We start from the raw sequence: 22,777 nt of genomic DNA on the forward strand, positions 1-22,777 counted from the left end.
TAGAATGGCAGCACTCCTGCCTCAGAATCAACCCTTGGGACATTCGGATCTGGCTAAAAGGTCCATGAGAGTCTCACAGGCATGGAAAGCCATGACACAGTGGCAAAAAAAAAAAAAAACAATCTAAATGAAAGATCCTGGTGAACAAGACCCCAGCAGAAGGAACAGGCCATCAAGGAGACAGGCACCTTTCTCTGAAGGGAGGAAGGAACCTCCACTGTGATACGGCCTTGACTAAACAAGTTCAGAGTCGGTGAACTCAAGGGGCTTCCATAACCTAGACAGCTTATAGCAAGAGTCTCGGGTGATTGCTGACATCATAAGTAAGAGTGCCAATTGTTAAATCAACAACGGGAGTCACTGGGTACATGCTCCCCATGTAGGATCTCTGTCCTTAATGTGTTCTACTATGAAACTTAAAAACAACACTACTAGTCGAACAATACCCTATACCTGTGCGGTTGTGTGAGTGCAGCCTGTTGAAATCCTTGCTTAGAATATACTAAGTTGATCTTCAGTATATGAAGGTAATTGAAAATGAAACTCGATGGGAGAGGGAGTGGGAGAGGGGAGGGCCACGGGAGGGAGGGAGGGAGGTTGGGGTGGGGGGAGCCGCAACAATACAAAAGTTGCACTTTGTAAATTCACATTTATTAAATAAAAAAAACTATATAACAAACAAAGAAAAGAAAAAGAAAAAAAGGAACTTAATACTTTACCCTTTTAGTATTTTTTATGTTCTACTTAAAACTATTGGTTGAACTCTGTAATTAATACACAATTACTCTTAGATGTTTAATTAATGCTATAATTAATACTCAAATAGTATTTTATACTTTGTGTTTCTGTGTGGGTGTAAACTGGAAATCTTTACTTAATATATGCAAAATTGATCTTCTGTATATAAAGATAATTAAAAAATTAATTAAATTAAAAAGTCAACTCCCTCACAAAGGCCGGTGTAAGGGGGCGGAGCCACACGTGCGGAGGATTCTGGGCATTGTAGTTCCGGCGCCGCGTTGGCGCAGGCGCAGTGGCTCGCTTGGCATTCCGCCCGCCGAGTCGGCGCCATTGCTGGAAGCGTTCCCGCCCTGCTCTGCGAGCGTCTTCGGTCGCCCTCTGTGCGGCCGCCAGGTAGTCGTTGCCCCGGGCGCCAGGCCTCGGTCGTCCTCCGCCCCTCCCTCGGCGCTGGGCTCGCGGCGGCGTCCGGGGCGTGGCCGTTGGCTCCGGCGCCCCTGTCCCGGGGCGGACGGGCCCGCCCACCTGTGAGGGAGATGCTGGGGCTGGGCCGCTCCCCGGGCGCCGGCTCCGGCTCCGCCCGGGCACCCCTCGCCCTGGGCGCCCCGCGCGCCCGGGTCCGAGCCCCCTCTCCGGGGTCGGGGGTCCTGCCAGGCTCCGGACGCGGGGCCTGGGCTGGGGCTGGCCCTTCCCGGAGGGGAACCCGGAGCGGGTTAGGGAGAGAGGGCGAGGCCGGCGGGTGGACCTGGGCTTCCCGTCGGGCAGCCTGCGCCGCTCTTCCTCGCGGCCCGTGTGGGGGGCGTCTCGGAGAATCACGTGGACATCACCTGTCGCCCCCCTGAGCTGACGGCGGCCTGCTGCTTCGGGAACGCGGGGCCCTTCGTCGCTCTTAGACGGCCTCACCGACTTGGGGTCTGGACAAGCGAGGAAGTTTCTCCTCCTTTAGGCTCGTTCCGCACTGTGTGTGGCCGCTTCTCACTGTCCACCTGGACCGTAGAGAACAGGAGGAGTGGGAAACAGCCCCATGGAGCGCAGGTCTCAGGAGAGTTTTGGCTGGGTCACCTGCAGCCTTTTCTTCCTGTGGGTGTGTTGATACGGCTGATGGAAAGCCGAATAATACTGAATTTTAACCAGTATGACGTCTTCTGCGTCTAAAATTTTAAATGTGCTATTTGCACAGCCTGGTAGTGAAACATATTTTACAAGCATAATCTACAGAGTGTGCTGCCAAGTGAGACTTAGTTATCTTTACAGATCTAACTATTTAATTGGAAAAGCGGGGAAGACAGACACTCCCCCTGGTGCCTGCCAGCCCTGCGGCTGGACCAGGCCAAAGCCTGCAGCTCAGAACTCAGGCCAGGTCTTCCACCTGCTGTCTGCTAGGCTGCACATCAGCAGGAAGCTGGAATCAGGACCTGAGACGCAAACCCAGGCTCTCAAATATGGGCCCCTGGCCTCCCAAGCAGCACCAAGCACCTGCCCCCAGTCACAGAACATTTTTAAACAAATTATCCTTTGGGAAGTTTATTTTTATTGGCACACAGTTTTAAAATGTTTATTATAGTCTCTCGTTTCTGTTTTTTGTTTTTCCTGCTTTAGCCAATGGCTTGTAGATTTCATTATTTAGAGAATCAGATCTTGGCTTTGTCACCTGTTTTTTGTTTGATTTTTTAAAATTCATTAGTTTCTTCCTTTATCATTTTTACCTCTTAGTTGGCTACCTTGTTAAGTGTTTTTCTTTTTTTTATTTTGAATGTGTGATGTTTTACTCTTTCCCAAAATCCTACTTGAAAGTATTTATGAATATAAATTGTCTCCTTAAAACTTTGCCAGTGACCATGTATGTTTAAGGTATAACATTCTCATTTCCAGTCTCACTGGCAATTAAATTTTAAAGTTTTCTTTTTGACTTAGTAGCTGCTAAGGAGTACCTATTTTAAGTTCCAGGCTCAAAAAAAATTTTCCCTGTTCCAAACTTCCATTTACATTTATATTCTATTGCATCAGGTTTACAGAATGTACTCTATTCAATTTCTTCTTTTTGACTAGAACTTTTTCTTTGTGGTCTGTGGCAAATCTTAGCAAATGCTCCCTGAGTGCCTGAAAACAACTTTTAGATGTTTGTTTCATTATACTCACATCTGTTTAAGTTCTGTATCTTTAAAGTTCTTTGCATTTATGACAGTCTTGCTTTATATATATACATATGTAATATATATATAAAGAATTATTTATTTACTTGAAAGTCAGAGTTACACCTTGAGAGAAGGAGAGCCAGAGAGGGAGTCTTCCATCTGCTGGTTCACACCCCAGATGGCCACAACAGCCAGAGCTGTGGGAATCCGAAGCCAGGAGCCAGGAGCTTCTTCCGGGTTTCCCATGTGGATGCAAGGGCCCAAGGACTTGGGCCATCTTCTGCTGCTTTCCCAGGCCACAGCAGAGAGCTGGATCGGAAGTGGAGCAGCTAGGACTCAAACCAGCCCCCATATGGGATGCCCACATTGCAAGTGGTGGCTTTACCCACTACGCCACAGCACTGGCACCTCTGCTTTATATATTTTAATTCTGGCTTTTCAACAAAGTAATGGTTAACTACCGCGAGTATCATTCAGATTAGGTTCTGATTGGCATAGACTGTATTAAATTTAAATTAAATTCTGCTTTATGGCTGGCGCCGCAGCTCACTAGGCTAATCCTCCGCCTAGCGGCGCCGGCACACCGGGTTCTAGTCCCGGTCGGGGCACCGGATTCTGTCCCGGTTGCCCCCCTTCCAGGCCAGCCCTCTGCTGTGGCCAGGGAGTGCAGTGGAGGATGGCCCAGGTGCTTGGGCCCTGCACCCCATGGGAGACCAGGAAAAGCACCTGGCTCCTGGCTCCTGCCACCGGATCGGCGCGGTGCGCCGGCCGCAGCGCGCCGGCCGCGGCGGCCATTGGAGGGTGAACCAACGGCAAAGGAAGACCTTTCTCTCTGTCTCTCTCTCTCACTGTCCACTCTGCCTGTAAAAAAAAAAAAAAAAAAAAAATCTGCTTTATTTATAGGGCAAGCTATTGAACCTTATGGGGAGTAAGGTGACCATTCATGGCAGGTGCAGATTCAGGTATGTTTAACCATAACAGAGTCCCTAAATGAGGGAAAATTTAATTACACAAGTTAGAGTTTGTCCAAAATTCAATACTTGTTCTTTCAGGGCTGACACTGTGGTATAGCTGGTAAAGCTGCCACGTGCAGTGCCAACATCCCATTTGAGCACTGGTTCAAGTCCTGGCTGCTCCACTTCCGATCCAGCTCCCTGCAGTGCCCCTGGGAAAGCAGTGGAACATGGCCCAGGCACTTGGGCCTTTGCACGGATGTGAGCGACCTGAGTGAAGCTCCTGGCTTCTGGCTTCAGACTGGCCCAGCTCCTGCCATTGCACCCATTTGAGGAGTGAACCAGTGAATGGAGGATCCTTCTCTCTCTCTCTCTCTCTAATTCTTTCAAATAAAAACAGAAATTTTTTTTAAATTGTTCACACAAAAGGAAAAAAAAGATATTCTTGGAATATTTCTTTGTTTGATGAGTAGGTGACTGTGCCAAAGAAAGATTGAATTTTCTTCCACTTTATACAGCAAGTTGATTTAGTGGGAAAGGTGTGAGCTTTGAAATTACATTGATTAGGGGCCGACACTGTGGCGTATTGAGTTAAGCCTCTGCTTCTGGTCCACTTTTGACCCAACTCCCTGCTAATGGCCTCGGAAAGCAGTGTAGGATGACTCAAGTGCTTGGGCCCCTGCATCCACCTGGGAGACTGGGAATAATCTCCTGGCTCCTGGCTTAATCTGCCAGTTGCAACCATTGAAGCCATTTGGGAAGTAAACCAGAGGATGAAAGATCTCTGAGTCTGTTTCTCTCTCTCTCTCTCTCTCTTTGTAACTCTGCCTTTCAAATACAATAAATAAATCTTTTAAGAAAAAAAAGAAATTACATTGATTAGAAACCATATATCTGCATGACCTTAAATAAGTAGTTTCCTTATTCTAAACTTCTCTTGCAGAAATATAATCTCCATTGACTTGATGTGAACATTAAATGATAGGTTTTTTTAATCTTACGATTTATTTAAAAGAGAGGAAGAGAGACAGAGAAGGACATCTTTTATACACTGGTTCACTCCTCCAAATGGCCACAGTGGCTGGGGCTGAGCCAGGCTGAAGCCAGGAGCTTCATCAGGGATCTCCCACATGGGTGGCAGGGGCCCAAGTACTTGGGCTACTTTGCACTGCTTTCCCGGGTGCAAACATGGAGCAGCCGGTACTTCAAGAAATGCTGATGTGGGATGCTGGTGTCACAAGTGGTGGCTTTGCCCACTATAAAACAATGCCAGCCCCAAGAGTATTTTTTAAACTCTGGGTCCAGCACTGTGGCTTAGTAGGTAAAGCTACTGCCTGCAGTGCTGGCATTCTATTTGGGCACCAGTTTGAGTCCTGGCTGCTCCACTTCCAATCCAGCTCTCCGCTGTGGCCTGGGAAAGCAATAGAAAGATGGCCTGGGTTGTTGGGCCCCTGCACCCACATGGGAGACCTGGAAGAACCTCCTGGCTTCTGGCTTCAGGTTGGCTCAGCTCCAGCCATTGTGACCATTTGGAGAAGATGAAAGACCCCTCTCTCTCTCTGCCTCTCTGTACCTCTGCCTTTCAAGTTAATAGATAAATCTTTTTTTTTTTTTCCCTGACAGGCAGAGTGGACAGTGAGAGAGAGACAGAGAGAAAGGTCTTCCTTTTCCGTGGGTTCACCCTCCAACGGCCGCCCCGGCCGGTGCACCGCACTAATCCGAAGCCAGGAGCCAGGTGCTTCTGGTCTCCCATGCAGGCGCAGGGCCCAAGGACTTGGGCCATCCTCCACTGCACTCCCGGGCCACAGCAGAGAGCTGGCCTGGAAGAGGGGCAACCGGGACAGAATCCGGCGCCCTGACCAGGACTAGAACCCAGGGTGCTGGCGCCACAGGCAGAGGATTAGCCTAGTGAGCCACAGCACTGGCCTTGGCTCACTCTTTAAATGCCCACAATGGCAGGGGCTGGGCCAGGGCCGCCGTGGAAGCTGGGATTGCTGTTCAGGTCTGTCCTGTGGGTGGCAGGGACCTAGTCACCAGAGCCATCTCTACAGCCTCCAGGACCTGCCTGCTCACTCTGCTACTCACTCTGGGAGGCAGCAGGTGATGGCTCAAGTAATTTGGTCTCTGCCACCCATATGAGAGACTTAGATTGATTTCCTGGCTCCCAACCTTGACCTGGCCCAGTCCTGGCTTTTGCATTTGGGAGTGAACCAGTGGATGAGATATCTCTCTCTCTCTCTTTCTCTCTCTCTCTCTTTCTCTCTCTCTCTCTTTCTCTCTCCCCTCCCTGCTCTTCCCCTCTCCCCCTCTTCCCCTCCCTTCCCCCCCCACTGCCCTTAGAATCAATTTTTAAAACAATTACAGAAAATAATTATTACAACAGATTTCAAGATCTCTTGGACCAAAAGTCTTTGGTCTTCTCTCATCTTGAACATTACTCTTGTGTTCCCTTAGGGAGGTCATGCTCACTTGTATCTGAAACTCCCAAGTGAGATTGGTTTGTATGACTCACTCTCTTCTGCAGGTATGTCTTTGCCGAACTCGACTCTTTCCAGGGAGGGAAATACAGAAGCAGAGATCATGGCTGCTGTGGTTTTTTCCATTGGACCTCTGGTAAGTTAAGGTTTCCTCTGTTTCCAACCTGCTGTATTGATTTGCGTGGATTCTACTTCTCCTGAAATTTGGGACTTTGCCTCACCCAATACCCTCTCTGGAAACTGAACCTAACAGTTTGACACAAGAAATTTGGGTTCATCATGGTAAAATACAATCTATTAGAAGATTCACTTTTGATACTGAACCAAATATCTTTCCAAAAATTCTGGTCTGTTTTTGGATACAAAAGGGCATCTTATATCTAAATTTTGATGTTCATTTGTATTGTTCCCAGGACATTTCAGTTACTTAAGGGGTAGTAGAGTAGAACATCTTTCAATTAGGAAATTTTGGAGATTTTAGGAAATTTTAGGAATTGTTTGCTTTGTGCCCACTCTCAGTGGTGTCCATTTTTCTACCCATTAATAAGTGATCAAACTTAACAGATGATGGAGAGAAAAATGTGGACAGTACTTGGCTGTGGGGAGCTTACAGTCTCACTGAGGGTAAAGCATACAAAAGAAATAGTTACATGATATTTAGGTGAATTGTTGCTTAGCAGTATGATTTAAAAATCAGTGCTACATAGTGGGGAAAATAGGACATTAGTGAGCAAGTGTTTGGCTGAACAGATAAGCTACTGCTTGGGATGCTGACATCCCATATGGGAGTGCCCAGGCTCAAGTCCTGGCTCTGTTCACAATTCCAGTTTCCTGCTGATGTGCACCCTGGGAGGCAGCAGGTAATGTCTCAAGTAGTTGACTCCCTACCACTCAAACAGGATACCCAGGTGGAATTCACAGCTCTTGGCGCCAGCCTGGTGCAGCCCTGGTTGTTGGAACACTTGGCGAATAAACCAGCAGATAGAGATATCTGCTAAAATAAAATAAACAATAAATTTTTTTTAAAAATTAAAAATAGATTTTTTCTTAAAGAATCTTTCAGTTGGGACATTAGTGGTCAACAGAAATTCTTGAGAATAGGTTTAAGCTGGTACCCAATTACAGGTGGGATTTAACTTGTCAAAAAGTATTTGTGAGGGTATCCTGGTGAGAAGAGAGCTTAAGGGCAGGCTTTGAAGTAGTGAACAGTGACTAAGCTACTGAATCAAGTTGGAAAGCTGTAAAAGACAAGACTAGAAATTAGATGTTATGCTGAATATTTTAATTTTACCTAAAGACATTTAAGTGTATATGTGTTTGGAATAGGTATTAATCTGATTTTAAAAAACAGTTTTAACAGTGACTTTGAAATAGAAGTTTTGTAAGAAACACTTGATCAGTAGTTCCGACTATGTTGGTTTTGTAATATATCGTAGCCTAGTCACACGCATCTTTAATTTTCAGAGGTTAAGGTTCATATCATTATTAATTTTTTTAAAGATTTATTTATTTATTTGAAAGTCAGAATTACACAGAGAGAGAAGGAGAGGCAGAGAGAGAAAGAGGTCTTCCATCCACTGGTTCACTCCCCAGTTGGCTGCAATGGCCGGAGCTGGGCCAATCCGAAGCCAGGAGCCAGGAGCTTCCTTCTGGTCGCCCACGCGGGTGCAGGGGCCCTAGGACTTGGGCCATCTTCTGCTGCTTTCCCAGGCCATAGCAGAGAGCTGGATCGGAAGTGACACAGCCAGGACTCGAACCAGCGCCCATATGGGACGTCAGCACTGCAGACGGTGACTCTACCTGCTATTCTGCAATGCCAGCCCCAGCATAATGCATTCTTACTTCATATTGTTAAAGCTAGTTCTTTCCTTGAACATAAAATATTTCATGAGTCGGTACTGAGACTTCAAATTCAGAACCATGGAGTTTTTAACCTAATCTCATCAGTATTACATTTATATCCTCTTTATATCTTCGTTCTATCATACCAAATTGATTAGTTTTTAGGAACACTGATAGGCTAATTTGTTTTTTCCAGCACTGCACACACAAAAGTTACAGAATATCATTTCTCTTTCTACCACTAATAAGATTACTTGCTGAAAATGTCTTGTTTTTGTTACTGTCTTTGTTTCAGGGTTCTTACTCAAAGGTACAGAAAATTACTATGTTTTAAAATCACTCAGAATAGTTCCTCTCTGATAAATGGGTATGCTATTCCAGCTGGTTGCACTCTACTTTTAAAGTTTAGAGATTGCTTTCTTCAAGTTTAATCCTTGTTTTAAAACAATATAAAATATTTCCACAGTTCAAAAGTCAAGTATACAAAACAAGAAGTATTCAGAAGAGCCTAGGTTCTATTTCAGTCTTCTCTACTCTGTTTCCTCCTTCTCTCAGTAGTTGATCATTCTTCCATTCTTTATACAAGCATTTGTACATATTTCATATCCTAACCAAATAACTGCCCCCCCAAAGTCCCATGCGTTCTTTTCTGTCTCAGAGAGAGCTTACAGCAGTCTGTATCTGTGATCTGATTGATGCAGTATCTTTTGTTAAGCCATATTCTACAGATTAGAACTGAAAGAAGGTGATTTTTTTACATAAGTCAGGGTTTTCTGAGATAACAGATTATTTGAGTAGAAACCAGTAGCTATAAACAAATATTTTAAAGACTTTCTAGAGAAGGAAGAAGCCATGCTGTTTGGCTCCAGAAAGTATAGTATGAGCAATATGTAGAGTTTCTAGAAAACCAGATTTGAATTAGTTTGGTAAAACTACTCTCAGGTGGAACTCCAAAGATAGCATAGGCTTCCTCTTATGGTTTTAAGTTCTTATCACTGGAGAGATCTATATGTCCTATAAGGATTAAGCAGCTGGCTCCGCAGCTAACTAGGCTAATCCTCTGCCTGCAGCACCGGCACCCCGGGTTCTAGTCCCTTGTGGGGCGCCAGATTCTGTCCCGGTTGCTCCTCTTCCAGTCTAGCTCTCTGCTGTGGCCCTGGAAGGCAGTAGAGGATAGCCCAGGTTCTTGGGCCCTGCACCCGCATGGGAGACCGGGAGAGGCATCTAGCTCCTGGCTTCAGATCAGCGCGGTGCGCCGGCCACAGCGGCCATTGCGGGGTGAACCAATGGCAAAAGGAAGACCTTTCTCTCTCTCTCTCTCTCTCTCTCTCTCTCACTGTCCACTCTGCCTATCCAAAAAAAAAAGATAATTTTGGCACAATGTCTGAAATTTATGTTTTGTTTTTGTTTTTGTTTTGTTTTTTGTTTTTGTTTTTGTTTTTGATAGGCAGAGTAGACAGAGAGAGAGAGAAAGGTCTTCCTTTACCATTGGTTCACCCCCATGTGGGTGCAGGAGGAAGCACCTGGCTCCTGGCTTCTGATCGGTGCAGCGCCAGCCTTAGCGGCCATTTGCGGGGTGAACCAACAGAAGGAAGATCTTTTTCTCTGTCCCTCTCTCTCACTGTCTAACTCTGCCTGACAAAAAATTTAAAAATAAAAAGGATTAAGCAGTTGGCATTCCTAATCATTTGGTGATTCTAATTTCTGGAGTTTTTCTCCAGTTTTATACATGTTATTCTGCCTAACAGGGTTGATAGTATAGTCTCTGGGTGATCACTATTTATTTACTCTAGGAGTCACTGACTTTTAAAGATGTGGCTATAGACTTCACGTTGGAGGAATGGAGACTGATGGACCCTACACAGAGGAGCCTGCACAAGGATGTGATGCTAGAGAATTACAGGAATCTTGTCTCCCTGGGTAAGGTTAATTCCTCTTGTATGTTGATACATTTGCCCCCTTGACCCAGTTTACTGAGGATACAGAGCTTCTAAAGTACTTAACTGAATTTTAGTTTTGAGTTTAGGTGTCAGACTCTGAATCTTTGGAGAACATTGTTGGTCATCGTGCTGCTCTTCATTCTTAACTAAATGATCTGCTTGTTGTAGAATAACAAATGCAAGGGGTCTTCAGAAAGTTTATGGAAATGTGTATTGTGACAAAAAAACTACATGGATTTCACATTTTTATACCAAAATAAGCTCATACTAACTTGCTGTAACATGTCTGAATAGGTTCTAGTTTGAGGATAAGACATCAGTTTGAAAGGAGACCCTAACAGAGCACATGAATTCTAAATGCTGCTAAAATTGAAACAAAACAAACATCATATTTATGATGAAGCATGGGGTGGAAGAATGATGAAATAATTTATTCTTATGAGAAGTTTTCAGGGGAGCTGGCACCACAGCACAGTAGGTTACTCCTCCGCCTGCAATGCCGGCATCCCATATGGGTGCCGATTCTAGTCCCCACTGCCCCTCTTCCAGTCCAGATGGCCCAAGTCCTTGAGCCCCTGCACCTGCCTAGGAAACCCTATAGAAGCTTCTGGCTCCTGGCTTCTGATTGGCTCAGCTCTGGCCATTGCAGTCATTTGGGAAGTGAACTAACAAAAGGGAACCTTTCTCTCTGTCTCTTCCTCTCACTGTAGGAGACTCTCCCTCTGAAATAAATAAATAAAATTTTAAAAAAGAAAGGAAATTTTTCAGGGACAGTGCCTCCAGAGAAATCAGTTTACAAATAGAAAACTCATTTTAAGAAGCAGTAGGGTGATGTTAAAGATGAACACATTAGCAGCAGACAATCCATGACAATTTTCAAGGGAAAAATTAATCTTGCTTGTGCTTGAATTACAGAGGACTGACAGTAGCACAAACAGTAGCCAGCCCTAAACATCCCAGTTGCCTCTGTCTGCTCAGCTCTGACTGAAAAACAAAGTGGAGCAGACTTTCCGCTCGATCCCCAGATCAGCCCCAGATAAGGGCAGAGGCTACCACAGAAAATTGTAAAACTGCATCAAGATCATTTCTTTCGAGAATTGTCAGGGGTGACGAAACATGGCTTTACCAGTGTGATCCAGAAGACAGAGCACAGACAAGGCAACGACTACTGAAGGTGGAAGTGGTCTCGTCAGAGCAAAGGGCATGGCAGCCGGATTTGGGGATGTGTAAGGCATTTTGCTTGTTGACTTTCTGAAAGGCTAAAGAACAATGACATCTGCTTATAGAGTGTTTTTGAGAAAGTTGGTCAAAGCTCAGCCGAAAAACCACACGGGAAAGCTTTCCCGGAGTGTCCTTCACCACAGTAATGCTCCTCCTCATCCCGCTCGTCTAACAAGGGCGGTTTTGTGAGTGTTTGTAGGGAAATGATCAGGCTTCCACATTTCAGCTCCTTCTGACGTGTTTTGTTTTGACAGGCAGAGTGGACACAGAGAGAGAGAGAGAGAGAAAAGGTCTTCCTTTTGCCGTTGGTTCATCCTCCCATGGCCGCTGCGGCCGGTGCATCGCGCTGATCCAAAGCCAGGAGCCAGGTGCTTCTCCTGGTCTCCCATGCGGGTGCAGGGCCCAAGGACTTGGGCCATCCTCCACTGCACTCCCTGGCCACAGCAGAGAGCTGGACAGGAAGAGGGGCAACCGGGACAGAATCCGGTGCCCCGGCTGAGACTAGAACCCGGTGTGCTGGCACCGCAAGGCGGAGGATTAGCCTATTGAGCCACGGCACCGGCCTATCTGACGTGTTTTTGTTTGTTTCCTAATCTTAAAAGATTTTTAGAGTGCCCATTTTTCTTCAGTTAAGCTATAGTGATATGGTTAAAATCCCAGAGCCCTCAGTTCTTTCATGTTGGACTAAGTGGCTGGTATCATTTTGTTTTTGTTTTTGTTTTTGTTTTTGACAGGCAGAGTGAACAGTGAGAGAGAGAGAGAGAAAGGTCTTCCTTTGCCGTTGGTTCACCCCCCAGTGGCCGCTGCGGCCGGCACACCGCACTGATCCAAAGCCAGGAGCCAGGTGCTTCTCCTGGTCTCCCATGGGGTGCAGGGCCCAAGGACCTGGGCCATCCTCCACTGCACTCTCAGGCCACAGCAGAGAGCTGGCCTGGAAGAGGGGCAACCGGGACAGAATCTGGCGCCCCGACTGAGACTAGAACCCGGTGTGCCGGCGCGGCAGGCGGATGATTAGCCTATTGAGCCACAGCGCCAGCCCGGTATCATTGTTTACAAGTATCTTCAACTTGTAAGTTCATGTTGAGAAATAACATTTTAGTTTTTGTGTCTTATAATTCCATTTATTTATGAACTTTTTGAAGCCTTTTCATATGTTCTGTTGGAATCTAGTTCCAAAGTTTATTCTCATCTGTTCCATAAGGGAATTATCAGTGCTTCTAGAAAGAAAAGAAACAAATGTGTTGATTTTCTTTTCAATTAATAATTAATTTGAAAAATAGAATGAGTGAGAGGGAAAGAAGTCTTCCATCTACTGTCTCACTCTCCAGATATCTCACAGCCAGAGCTAGACCAAGCTGAAGCCAGGATTCCAGAACTCAGCCTAGGTCTCCCACATGGATGGCAGGGACCCAACTACTTGAGCCATCACCTGTTACTTCCCAGGGTGTACATTGGAAATGGAGACAGAATTCAAACCCAGGCCTCTGATATGGGTTGTGGGTGTCCCAAGCAGTATCTTGACCACTGTGCCAAACACCTACCCCGAGTTTTTAAAAAAATGTTTATTTATTTATTTATTTATTTGAAAATAAGAATTCCAAAGAGGCAGAGGGAGAGAGGGGTCCTCCATCTGCTGATTCACTCCCCAGATGGCTGCAATGGGCGGAGCAGCACCAATCCGAAGCAAGGAGCCAAGAGCTTCCTCCAGGTCTCCAGCGTGGGTACAGGGTCCCAAGGACTTGGGCCTTCCTCCACTGCTTTCCCAGGCCACAGCAGAGAGCTGGATCAGAAGTAGAACAGCCAGGATCTGAACCAGTGCCCATATGCGATGCCGGCTATGACACAGTGCTGCCCCCCATTTTGTTTTTAAATTCGAGTTATCCCTGTAATCCATTATCCCATGAAACCATAGTATTAAGCTCCCTTGAGATAAATACCTTTATAATTATCTAGGTTGTTACTGTACAATAGAATGTTCTGCTATGATAGAAATCTGGGGACCAACGCTGTGACATAGTAGGCTCTAAGCCTCCACCTATTGTGCTGGCATTCCATATGGATGCTAGTTCATGTACCGGCTGCTCCTCTTCTGATCCAGCTCTCTGCTATGGCCTGGGAAAGCAATGGAAGATGGCCCAAGTCCTTGGGCTCTGCACCTGCGTGGGAGACCTGGAAGAAGCTCCTGACTCCTAGCTTTGGATCAGCTCAACTCAGGCCATTACAGTGATTTAGGAAGTGAACCAGCGTATGGAAGACCTCTTTCTCTGTCTTTCCCTCTCTCTCTCTGTAACTCTGCCACTCAAATAAATAAAAATAAATTTAAAAAAAAAGAAATCTGTATCTCTGCTAGCCTATATAGCACATTCGAGCCGCTTCTGACTTTTGAGCAGTTCAAATTTGCTCCACCTAAAGAACTGATTTTTTTTTTTTTTTAACAGGCAGAGTGGACAGTGAGAGAGAGAAAGACAGAGAGAAAGGTCTTCCTTTGCCGTTGGTTCACCCTCCAATGGCCGCCGCGGCCGGCGTGCTGCGGCCGGCGCACCGCGCTGATCCGATGGCAGGAGCCAGGTGCTTCTCCTGGTCTCCCATGGGGTGCAGGGCCCAAGCACCTGGGCCATCCTCCACTGCACTCCCTGGCCACAGCAGAGGGCTGGCCTGGAAGAGGGGCAACTGAGACAGAATCCGGCGCCCCAACCGGGACTAGAACCTGGTGTGCCGGCGCCGCTAGGCGGAGGATTAGCCTAGTGAGCCACGGCGCCAGCCAAGAACTGATTTTTAAATTTCATTTAATTTAAAGTCCAGTTTAACCTGCCATGCATTGCTATTAGCAACTGTATTGGATAGTGCAGCTCTGTATCTTCCTATAATAGCCACTCTACGTGGAACATTGAGAACTGAGACTGAATTTGTCAGTAGTTCTCACAACATCAATCAAATCCTGTTTGTTTATTTTTGAACAGGGCTTGCAGTTTCCAAACCAGATATGATATCTCATTTGGAGAATGGAAAAGGACCCTGGGCAGTGGTGAGAGAAATTTCAAGAGGCCCCTATCCAGGTAAATTAATCAGAATCAAGAAAAAAGTTTTATTTCAAATAATATCATTGGGGAATGTTCATTGGAATATCTGAAATATTTTGGGGGGTACCTCTGTTCAATGTTGTCTCAAAGGAAAAAATCTCCCCCTACCCTGCCCCATCGTATTCCTCTCTGCCTCTCCTCTCTCTATTCACTACTTTTGGTTTCCTATCCCCTCCTACTCTGCTTTCTTAATTTTCAGAATTTTTTCTTCCTTTTTATTAGAACATGCACAAAGTATCCCTGTCACTTTATCTTTTCCAATTAATTCTGTTTTTCTTATTTGTTTCACCATTATCTGGCCTTCCTTCATTTCCTAAAAATACTTTCTTATGTTAACCTTATTTCTTTTAAGCTAAACCTATTTCTTTTAAGCTAAACCTATTTCAAAGTAAAACTTATGGTTTAATTTTTTACTTGCAAGCCTGCTGAAACATTGAGGGGAGCTTTCTTCCCTCCAGTTCTTTAACTAATCGAGAGTATAAACAAGAATGAATCAGTTGAGAATGAAAATGCAGTACCCACTTTGCCAGCACTTAATGCCTTTTTCTTTTGAGACAAGCTGGAGAATATGAAAGAGTAACTGGGATGGGGTGAAAGTATTTCCCTCAGATCAGGTGGACAGCGGCGGCTTCTGGAGAGGGGACATTATTTATTTATTTATTTATTTATTTGACAGAGTTACAGACAGGGAGAGGGAGAGACAGAGAGAAAGGTCTTCCTTCCATTGGTTCACCCCCCAAATGGCCACCACGGCTGGAGCTACGCTGATCCGGAGCCAGGAGCTTCTTCCTGGTCTCCTACGCGGCTGCAGGCGCCCAAGCACTTGGGCCATCTTCCGCTGCACACCCGGGCCACAGCAGAGAGCTGGACTGGAAGAGGCACCGGGACAGAATGCGGTGCCCCAGCCAGGACTAGAACCCAGGGTGCTAGCACCACAGGTGGAGAATTAGCTTAATGAGCCACTGCGCTGGCCCTCTATTGTTTCTTTATGTCTACTTTTTTCTTCATTTCTGAGCCTTATCTGGGATAATGAACACTCATTTCCTTCTATTCAGGTTTGCTTCTGTCAAAGACTTTCCTTTGGTTTGGTTTGGTTTGGTTGGATTTTTTGTTTGTTTGTTGCCACAAAAGGTCTTTATTTGACCTTAATTTTTCATGGATATTTTAAAAGATAAGCTTATTTTGGTGTAAAAATTTTTTGAGATCCATAAATTGCTTTTTCTTAATCTGTATTTCCCATAGTCTTCATATTTTTTTTTTTTTTTTTTTGACAGGCAGAGTGGACAGTGAGAGAGAGAAAGGTCTTCCTTTTGCCATTGGTTCACCCCCCAGTGGCCACTGCGGCCGGCGCACCGCACTGATCCCAAGCCAGGAGCCAGGTGCTTCTCCTGGTATCCCATTCGAATGCAGGGCCCAAGCACTTGGGCCATCCTCCACTGCACTCCCTGGCCACAGCAGAGAGCTGGCCTGGAAGAGGGGCAACCAGGACAGAATCCAGCGCCCCGACTGGGACTGGAACCCGGGGTGCCGGCGCCACAGGTGGAGGATTAGCCTATTGAGCTACGGCGGCACCAGTGACTTCATATGGTTTTTTTTTAATATTTATCTGGGGCCAGCGCTATGGCGTAGCAGGTAAAGCTGCTGCCTGCAATGCCAGCATCCCATATGGGCACCGGTTCGAGTCCCAGCAGCTCCACTTCTGATCCAGCTCTCTGCTATGGCCTGAGATAGCAGTAGAAGATGGCCCAAGTCCTTAGGTCCCTGCACCCACGTAGGAGACCCGGAAGGAGCTCCTGGCTTCAGATCAGCACAGTTCCAGTTGTTGTGGCCAATTGGGGAGTGAGCCAGTGGATGGAAGACCTCTCTCTCTCTTCTCTGCCTCTCCTTCTCTCTCTGTGTAACTCTGACTTTTAAATAAATAAATCTTTAAAAAATAAAATATTTATCTATCTAAAAGGCAGAGTTACAGAGAGAGAGAGGAAGATCTTCAATCTGCTGGTTCACTCCCCAAGTGGCTTCAATGACTGGGGCTGGGCCTGTCCAAAGGCAGGAACCAGGAGTTTCTTCTGGGTCTCCACATGGGTGCAGGGACCCAAACACTTGGGCCATCTTCTGCTGCCTTCCCAGGTGCATTAGCAGGGAGCCGGATCTGAAACAGAGCAGCTAGAACTCGAACCAGTGCTTATATGGGATGCTGGTGCTGTAGGACAGGGCTTTAACCCGCTGTGTCACAGCGCCAGCCCCTCCATTTGGTTTTTATTTTATATTTTATAGTTCTTTTTTTTTTTTAAGATTTTTTACTTGTTTTGAAAAGATGAATAACAGGGAGGGAGAGACAGAGAGATCTTCATCTGCTGGTTCACTCCCCAAGTGGCTGCAACAAATAGGTCTGGGTCACGCCAAAGCCAGGGCCAGGAATTCCTTCCTGCTCTCCCAGATAGATGACAGAGGCCCAAGCACCCAGGCAATCCTCCACTGCCTTCCCAGGCGTGGCCCCTGTGCTTTATAATTGTTTGATGAAATTATTAATATTTTCTTAATGTTCTTGAATATTATTGTCAGTAGAGAAAAGGCCATGGAAGCTGTGGGGTTCTTGTCTTCATGCAAGAAAGAATTCAGGCATGAGAGAGAGAGCAAAGTGATAAAGTTTTGTTACTGGTGGATGGCAGGGTTCTTGTCTCCACGCAAGAAAGAGTAGTGGAAAGTAAAATAGCAAGGTTTATTAGGGTAGGGACATCCATAAGAATGGACAAGCACCTCTCCAGACAGAACCTGACGGAGAGTTCCCAGTCGCTCGGACTGGGGGAAGAGTGAGGTTACATGGTTGAGTGGAGAATACACCTGACCAGGCCAGGCAGGTGGCTCAGCAGAGGCAGAGGGCTGAGCACGCAGTCCGGTTGAGGCTGGAGGTTTTTAAGGGGATGGGCCTTGCCCTCCTGCCTCTGCTCCTCTTAGAACGAAGGACTTTTTGGATGTAAATAGAAAAACTCCTATCTCAGTTTTCCCCATGAAGTTATCAGACAGGGGGAAGCCTGACTGGCCTTGCCCCGCCTTAGAGGAGCCTTAGAGGAAGGATGGTTATGGAGTAGAAGGGGCTGGGCACATTTGAAGTACAGATACTGGGCTGCACCTGGAAGATTATCAGGCAGAAAGGGTGAGGACCCCCACCTGGCAGGTTATTGGGTAGAAGGGGCAGGGCAGGATGCAACTACTGGGCTGCCCCTGAAACGTTATCGGGATGACTTTGAGATGCATATGCTGCACCCAAATGTCTCCTTAGGCCTTTGTCACACACATGTAAGCTCATATCTGACTTCCTACCTAACAGTTTTATTGGGGTTAGGGCATTCCTCAGAATGGAAGGGACAGATAGAGTGCCCAGTCCCTCGGACTGGGGTAGAGCAAGGTTACATGGTTGAATGGAGAGAATACACCTGGGCAGGCCAGGTGGGTGGCTCAGCAGAGAGGCAGAGGACTGAGCGCACAGTCTGTTTGGACTCCCTAGGTTTTTAAGGGAGTCTGTTTACCCACCTTCCCCTCTCCTCCAGGACAAAGGATGGGGAGTCCTGACAGAAGGGTTTGTTGGGTGAAAATTAGCAAATTCCTTGCTGGATTTGCTGGTGCTGGGACAGAGTAGAGGAACTTCCCTTAAGGCGGCTGAGAAGGTTTTATTGCCCCATGTTATCAGGTAACCCATTTGGGCCTGGAGAGAGAATTCTGGGAGCTTTCCTTGGGGGAGGGGCCGGGACCACGTGGGAGGTCATCAGGGTCTGAGCAGGACTTTGAAGTGCAAGATGCTGGGCTTCTGGAGCTTCCGAAGTAGGTGCTGGTCTTTCTCACACACTCATAGGCTAAATTTCTGCCTTCCTACCTAACATTGTTATGGTTATTTTAAAGTTTATGGATTGGAGTCAGTGTTGTGGCATAATGGGTGTAAGTGCCTCCTGCAGTGCTGGCATCCCATATGGACGCGAGTCAAGTCCCAGCTGCTCCACTTCCAGTCCAGATCTCTGCTAATGTGCCTGGGAAAGCAGCAGAGGATGGCCAAGTCCTTGGGCCCCACACCCATATGGAAGACCTAGTTGAAGCTTCTGATTCCTGGGTTCATTGTGGCCCAGCCCTGGCCATTGAGGCCATTTGGAGAGTGAAACAGTTGATGGAAGATCTCACTCAGTCTCTCTCTCTCTCTCTCTCTCCCTCCCTGACACTGCCTTTCAAGTAAATAAAGTAAATCTTTTAAAAAATAAACAATTGTATAGATTAATTTTAAAGTTATGGTCATTTTAAAATATATGGATTAATTTTTAGATCTGTTCCTGTTTTCTCTTTCTGATTTTTTTTCTCACATGACCTTTGTCTACTTGTGTATGCCTATTAGTTTTGGTTGTCAAAAATTGGCTATTAGGGGCTGGCGCTGTGGCACAGCAGGTAAAGCCACTACCTGCAGTGCCAGTATCCCATATGGGCGCCAGTTCGAGTCCTGGCTGCTCTACTTCTGATCTAACTCTCCGCTAAGGCCTGGTAAAGCAATAGAGGATGGCCCAAGTACTTGGGTCCCTGCACCCATGTGGGAGACCCGGAAGAAGCTTCTGGCTCCTGGCTTCAGATCAGCGCAGCTCCGGCCGTTGCGGCCCTCTAGGGAGTGAACCAGTGGATGGAAGACCTCTCTCTCTGTCTCTACCTCTCTCTGTAACTCTGCCTTTCAAAGAAATAAATAAATCTTTAAAAAAAAAAAAAAAGAATTGGCTATTAAAACCTATAGCAGTAATTTGAAATTGTATAGTATATAATCTTTTTCCCACCAAGGATTAATACTTGCTTTTGATGGGCTGCTGTATTAGGAGCTCTGACAATCCTCAGCTACCTTGATTCAATTGGAAATTTAACTGAGCTGATTATTCCTTGAAGAACCTGGTCTGTTTTTTAATTCATCCTGTCCTTAAAGCATATCACCTTGAAGTTCCAGGCAAATCCTATGAGTCCCATGGATGATCCTTTTGGTCACCCTAAATTCAAATCTGTCTTTCCATATGAGTCTATTAAAAATTCTTAACTATTTAGCCTCACGCATTTCATGGAGAATTCTCAGGCATTGGTCTCCCATCACCACTGCCTCTAGGGTCTGCATGAGGCGGAAGCTGGAGCCAGGTGTCAAATGCAGGTACTCTGATGTGGGATGTGGGTATCTTAACCAGCATCTTAACCGCTAAGCTAAATGCCTGCTCATGGATTTTTTTTTTTTAATAGGAGAAAATATCATTGAATGTGCCACTTTGATTATTTGCTCAACCACCTTCCCTTAATCTTACCTTTTTCTTCCTAGAAAATAAGGTCAATTTGTAGCATTTAAAACCAAATGTTCATTTACCAGTCATTTTTCACATGAATTATCCCATTTAGTGAGATTTCCTCAACTTAGGAAGAAGTTATTTGATTTTTCTCTTTTTCCCTCCCTAGACTTGGAAACTAAACTTGCAACCAGGAATGCTATACTAACAGAGGATACTTCTGAAGATTTATCACAGGAGGCCATAGTAGAGAAACTCACAAAAAATGGCCTATGGGATTCCAGAATGGGAAGATTATGGACATGGAATAACAGGATTTTGAGACTGCAAAATAGTCAGGAGAATCACTTGAGTCAAAAGATTGTTACACACAAGAAAATGCCCACTGGTCAAAGAGGCTTTAGATTTGGATCTGTTCTTTTTCCAGAACAAAAAGTTGTCACAGAAGAGCCCCACAGAAAATTCCAAACACAAGAGGAAGGTTTCACAAAAAATTCAGATTTGATTACAGATATCCACTTGGGGAAGATAATTGGCAAGGATCCAGAAGGCAGCAAATCCACAAAGCAGACTTCAGAACTCACTCTGAGGGAGAAATCAAATAATAAAGAAAAACCCTATAAATGTGGCACATGTGAAAAAGCCTTTCGCTATAGGTCATTACTCATTCAACATCAGAGAACGCACACTAAAGAAAAACCTTATGAATGTAGTGAGTGTGGGAAAACATTCAGCCAACCCTCGTATCTTAGTCAGCATAAAAAAATTCACACTGGAGAAAAACCCTATAAATGTAATGAATGTGGAAAAGCCTTCATTGCTTCTTCGTCACTTATGGTACACCAGAGAATCCATACTAAAGAGAAACCTTATCAATGCAATGTCTGTGGAAAATCCTTTAGCCAGTGTGCCCGCCTTAATCAGCACCAGAGAATCCAGACTGGAGAGAAACCCTATAAATGCAGTGAGTGTGGGAAAGCGTTTAGTGATAAGTCAAAACTGGGAAGACATCAGGAAACTCACAACGGGGAGAAACCCTACAAATGTAGTGATTGTGGGAAAGCCTTTAGGAATAAGTCGTATCTTAGTGTACATCAGAAGACCCATACTGAGGAGAAACCATATAAGTGCACTGAGTGTGGGAAATCTTTCAAGAATACAACAATTTTTAATGTTCATCAGAGAATTCATACTGGAGAAAAGCCCTTCAGATGTAATGAGTGTGGGAAAGCCTATAGAAGTAACTCTAGCCTTATTGTACATATCAGAACTCACACTGGGGAAAAGCCCTACGAATGTACTGAATGTGGGAAAGCATTCAACCGCATAGCAAACTTCACAGAACATCAGAGAATCCACACCGGAGAAAAACCCTATAAATGCAGTGAATGTGGGAAAGCGTTCATTAATTATTCATGCCTTACCGTACACCACAGAATGCATACAGGAGAGAAACCTTATAAATGTAATGAATGTGGAAAGGCCTTCATGCGTTCCTCATCGCTAATCATACATCAGCGTATTCACACTGAAGAGAAACCTTATCTGTGTAATGAATGTGGGGAGTCTTTCAGAATAAAGTCACACTTAACTGTACATCAGAGGATTCATACTGGAGAGAAACCATACAAATGCGCTGACTGTGAGAGAGCATTCACCAAAATGGTGAATCTCAAGGAGCATCAGAAAATCCATACTGGAGTGAAACCATTTACATGTTACGACTGTGGAAAGTCATTCAGGACTAAGTCCTACCTGATTGTACATCAAAGGACCCACACTGGAGAAAAACCATATAAATGCAATGACTGTGAGAAAGCTTTCACTAATACATCACAGCTTACTGTGCATCAAAGGAGGCACACTGGAGAGAAGCCTTATAAATGTAATGAATGTGGGAAGGTTTTCACAAGTAATTCAGGCTTTAATACCCATCAAAGAACACATACTGGAGAGAAGCCATTTAAATGTAATGACTGTGGGAAAGCATTTAGCCAGATGGTGCATGTCACAGAACATCAGAAAATCCACAGTGGGGAGAAGCCCTATAAGTGTGATGTCTGTGGAAAAGCCTTCAGGAGGGGTTCCTACCTTACAGTGCACTGGAGAACACACACTGGAGAAAAACCCTACACCTGTAAGGACTGCGGGAAAGGTTGTATTACTCTGTCACAGCTAACTCTGCACCAGAGAATTCACACTGGGGAGAGGCCCTATAAATGTGAAGAATGTGGGAAAGCCTTCAGAACTAACTCGGACTTCACCGTACACCTGAGGATGCACACTGGAGAAAAACCCTACAAATGCAACGAGTGCGGAAAAGCTTTCCGGAGCAGCTCAAGCCTCACCGTCCATCAAAGGATACATCAGAGAGAAATTCACTTAATGTAGAAGACAATAAGTCATTTAGTCAGATGCCAACTCCACAAAGGAACCTGAGGAATTCACCAGAAAATACTGGAGAGACACTCTATAAATACATTGAATTGTGGAGAGGCATTTAACCATACTAAATTTTAGAAACTTTGAGAAAATTCACACTAGAGGAAAATAATGGACAAATGAAAACCTTCATTCTAATTTCATCATTTTCTCATCCAACAGATACCTTCAGTTGCCTGTACGTGCATTTGACTTTTTTTTCTCTTGGTTTATCTGCCTTTCCTATAAGACTGGGAGTACTCTGTGTATTTTTGAGATTAATCTTATGTGTAGCAAATCTTTCTTCTTAATCTAGCATTTGTCTTTATACCTGTCAATGAAGTCACATTTAATTTTTAATAATAAAATTCATCTCTTCCTTTTTAGATTTATTGATTCACTTTTATTTAAAAAGGATCTCCTTGATTCCTAGGTTATACATAGTTCTAAGTTTGATTTTTTTCTTTTTTACATTTAAATCTTTAATCCACCTAGACTAGGAGAGCTGTTCATGGAAGAGCTACTCCAAATGGCCATTAACCTGTGAGAAGATTTGAACCTAAGTAGTACTCAGGGAAACACAGACTAAACTACCAATGAGATCAAGCTTCCACTCATGGAGATGGAAAAAATTAAGAAATCTGTTGCTAATGGGGCTTGGGGGACATGTGTATATTTTTTT

The 22,777-nt window shown here is 45.1% G+C and overlaps 1 protein-coding gene across 5 annotated transcripts; it reads left to right on the forward strand.

Annotated features, from left to right (window-relative positions):
* Positions 1-954: 954 nt before the first annotated feature.
* Positions 955-22,481, forward strand: ZNF624 (zinc finger protein 624). 5 transcript variants are annotated; one of them, XM_070061416.2, is made up of 6 exons: positions 1,000-1,134; positions 3,777-3,835; positions 6,351-6,439; positions 9,939-10,065; positions 14,267-14,362; positions 19,844-22,481. In XM_070061416.2, exons 2-6 carry the CDS (start codon positions 3,817-3,819, stop codon positions 22,063-22,065), a joined length of 2,553 nt encoding a protein of 850 aa, XP_069917517.2. In that variant the 5' UTR covers positions 1,000-1,134; positions 3,777-3,816; the 3' UTR covers positions 22,066-22,481. The 5 variants fall into 5 exon arrangements, with proteins under 5 accessions (XP_089174554.1, XP_069917517.2, XP_089174552.1 ...); XM_089318428.1 differs by lacking the exon at positions 9,939-10,065 and having other exon boundaries at positions 955-1,134; XM_089318426.1 differs by lacking the exon at positions 14,267-14,362.
* Positions 22,482-22,777: the final 296 nt, after the last annotated feature.

This window comes from Oryctolagus cuniculus, chromosome 17 (assembly GCF_051225735.1).
Source record: "Oryctolagus cuniculus isolate XC-2025 breed Fujian yellow rabbit chromosome 17, ASM5122573v1, whole genome shotgun sequence".
Taxonomy (NCBI): Eukaryota; Metazoa; Chordata; class Mammalia; order Lagomorpha; family Leporidae; genus Oryctolagus; species Oryctolagus cuniculus.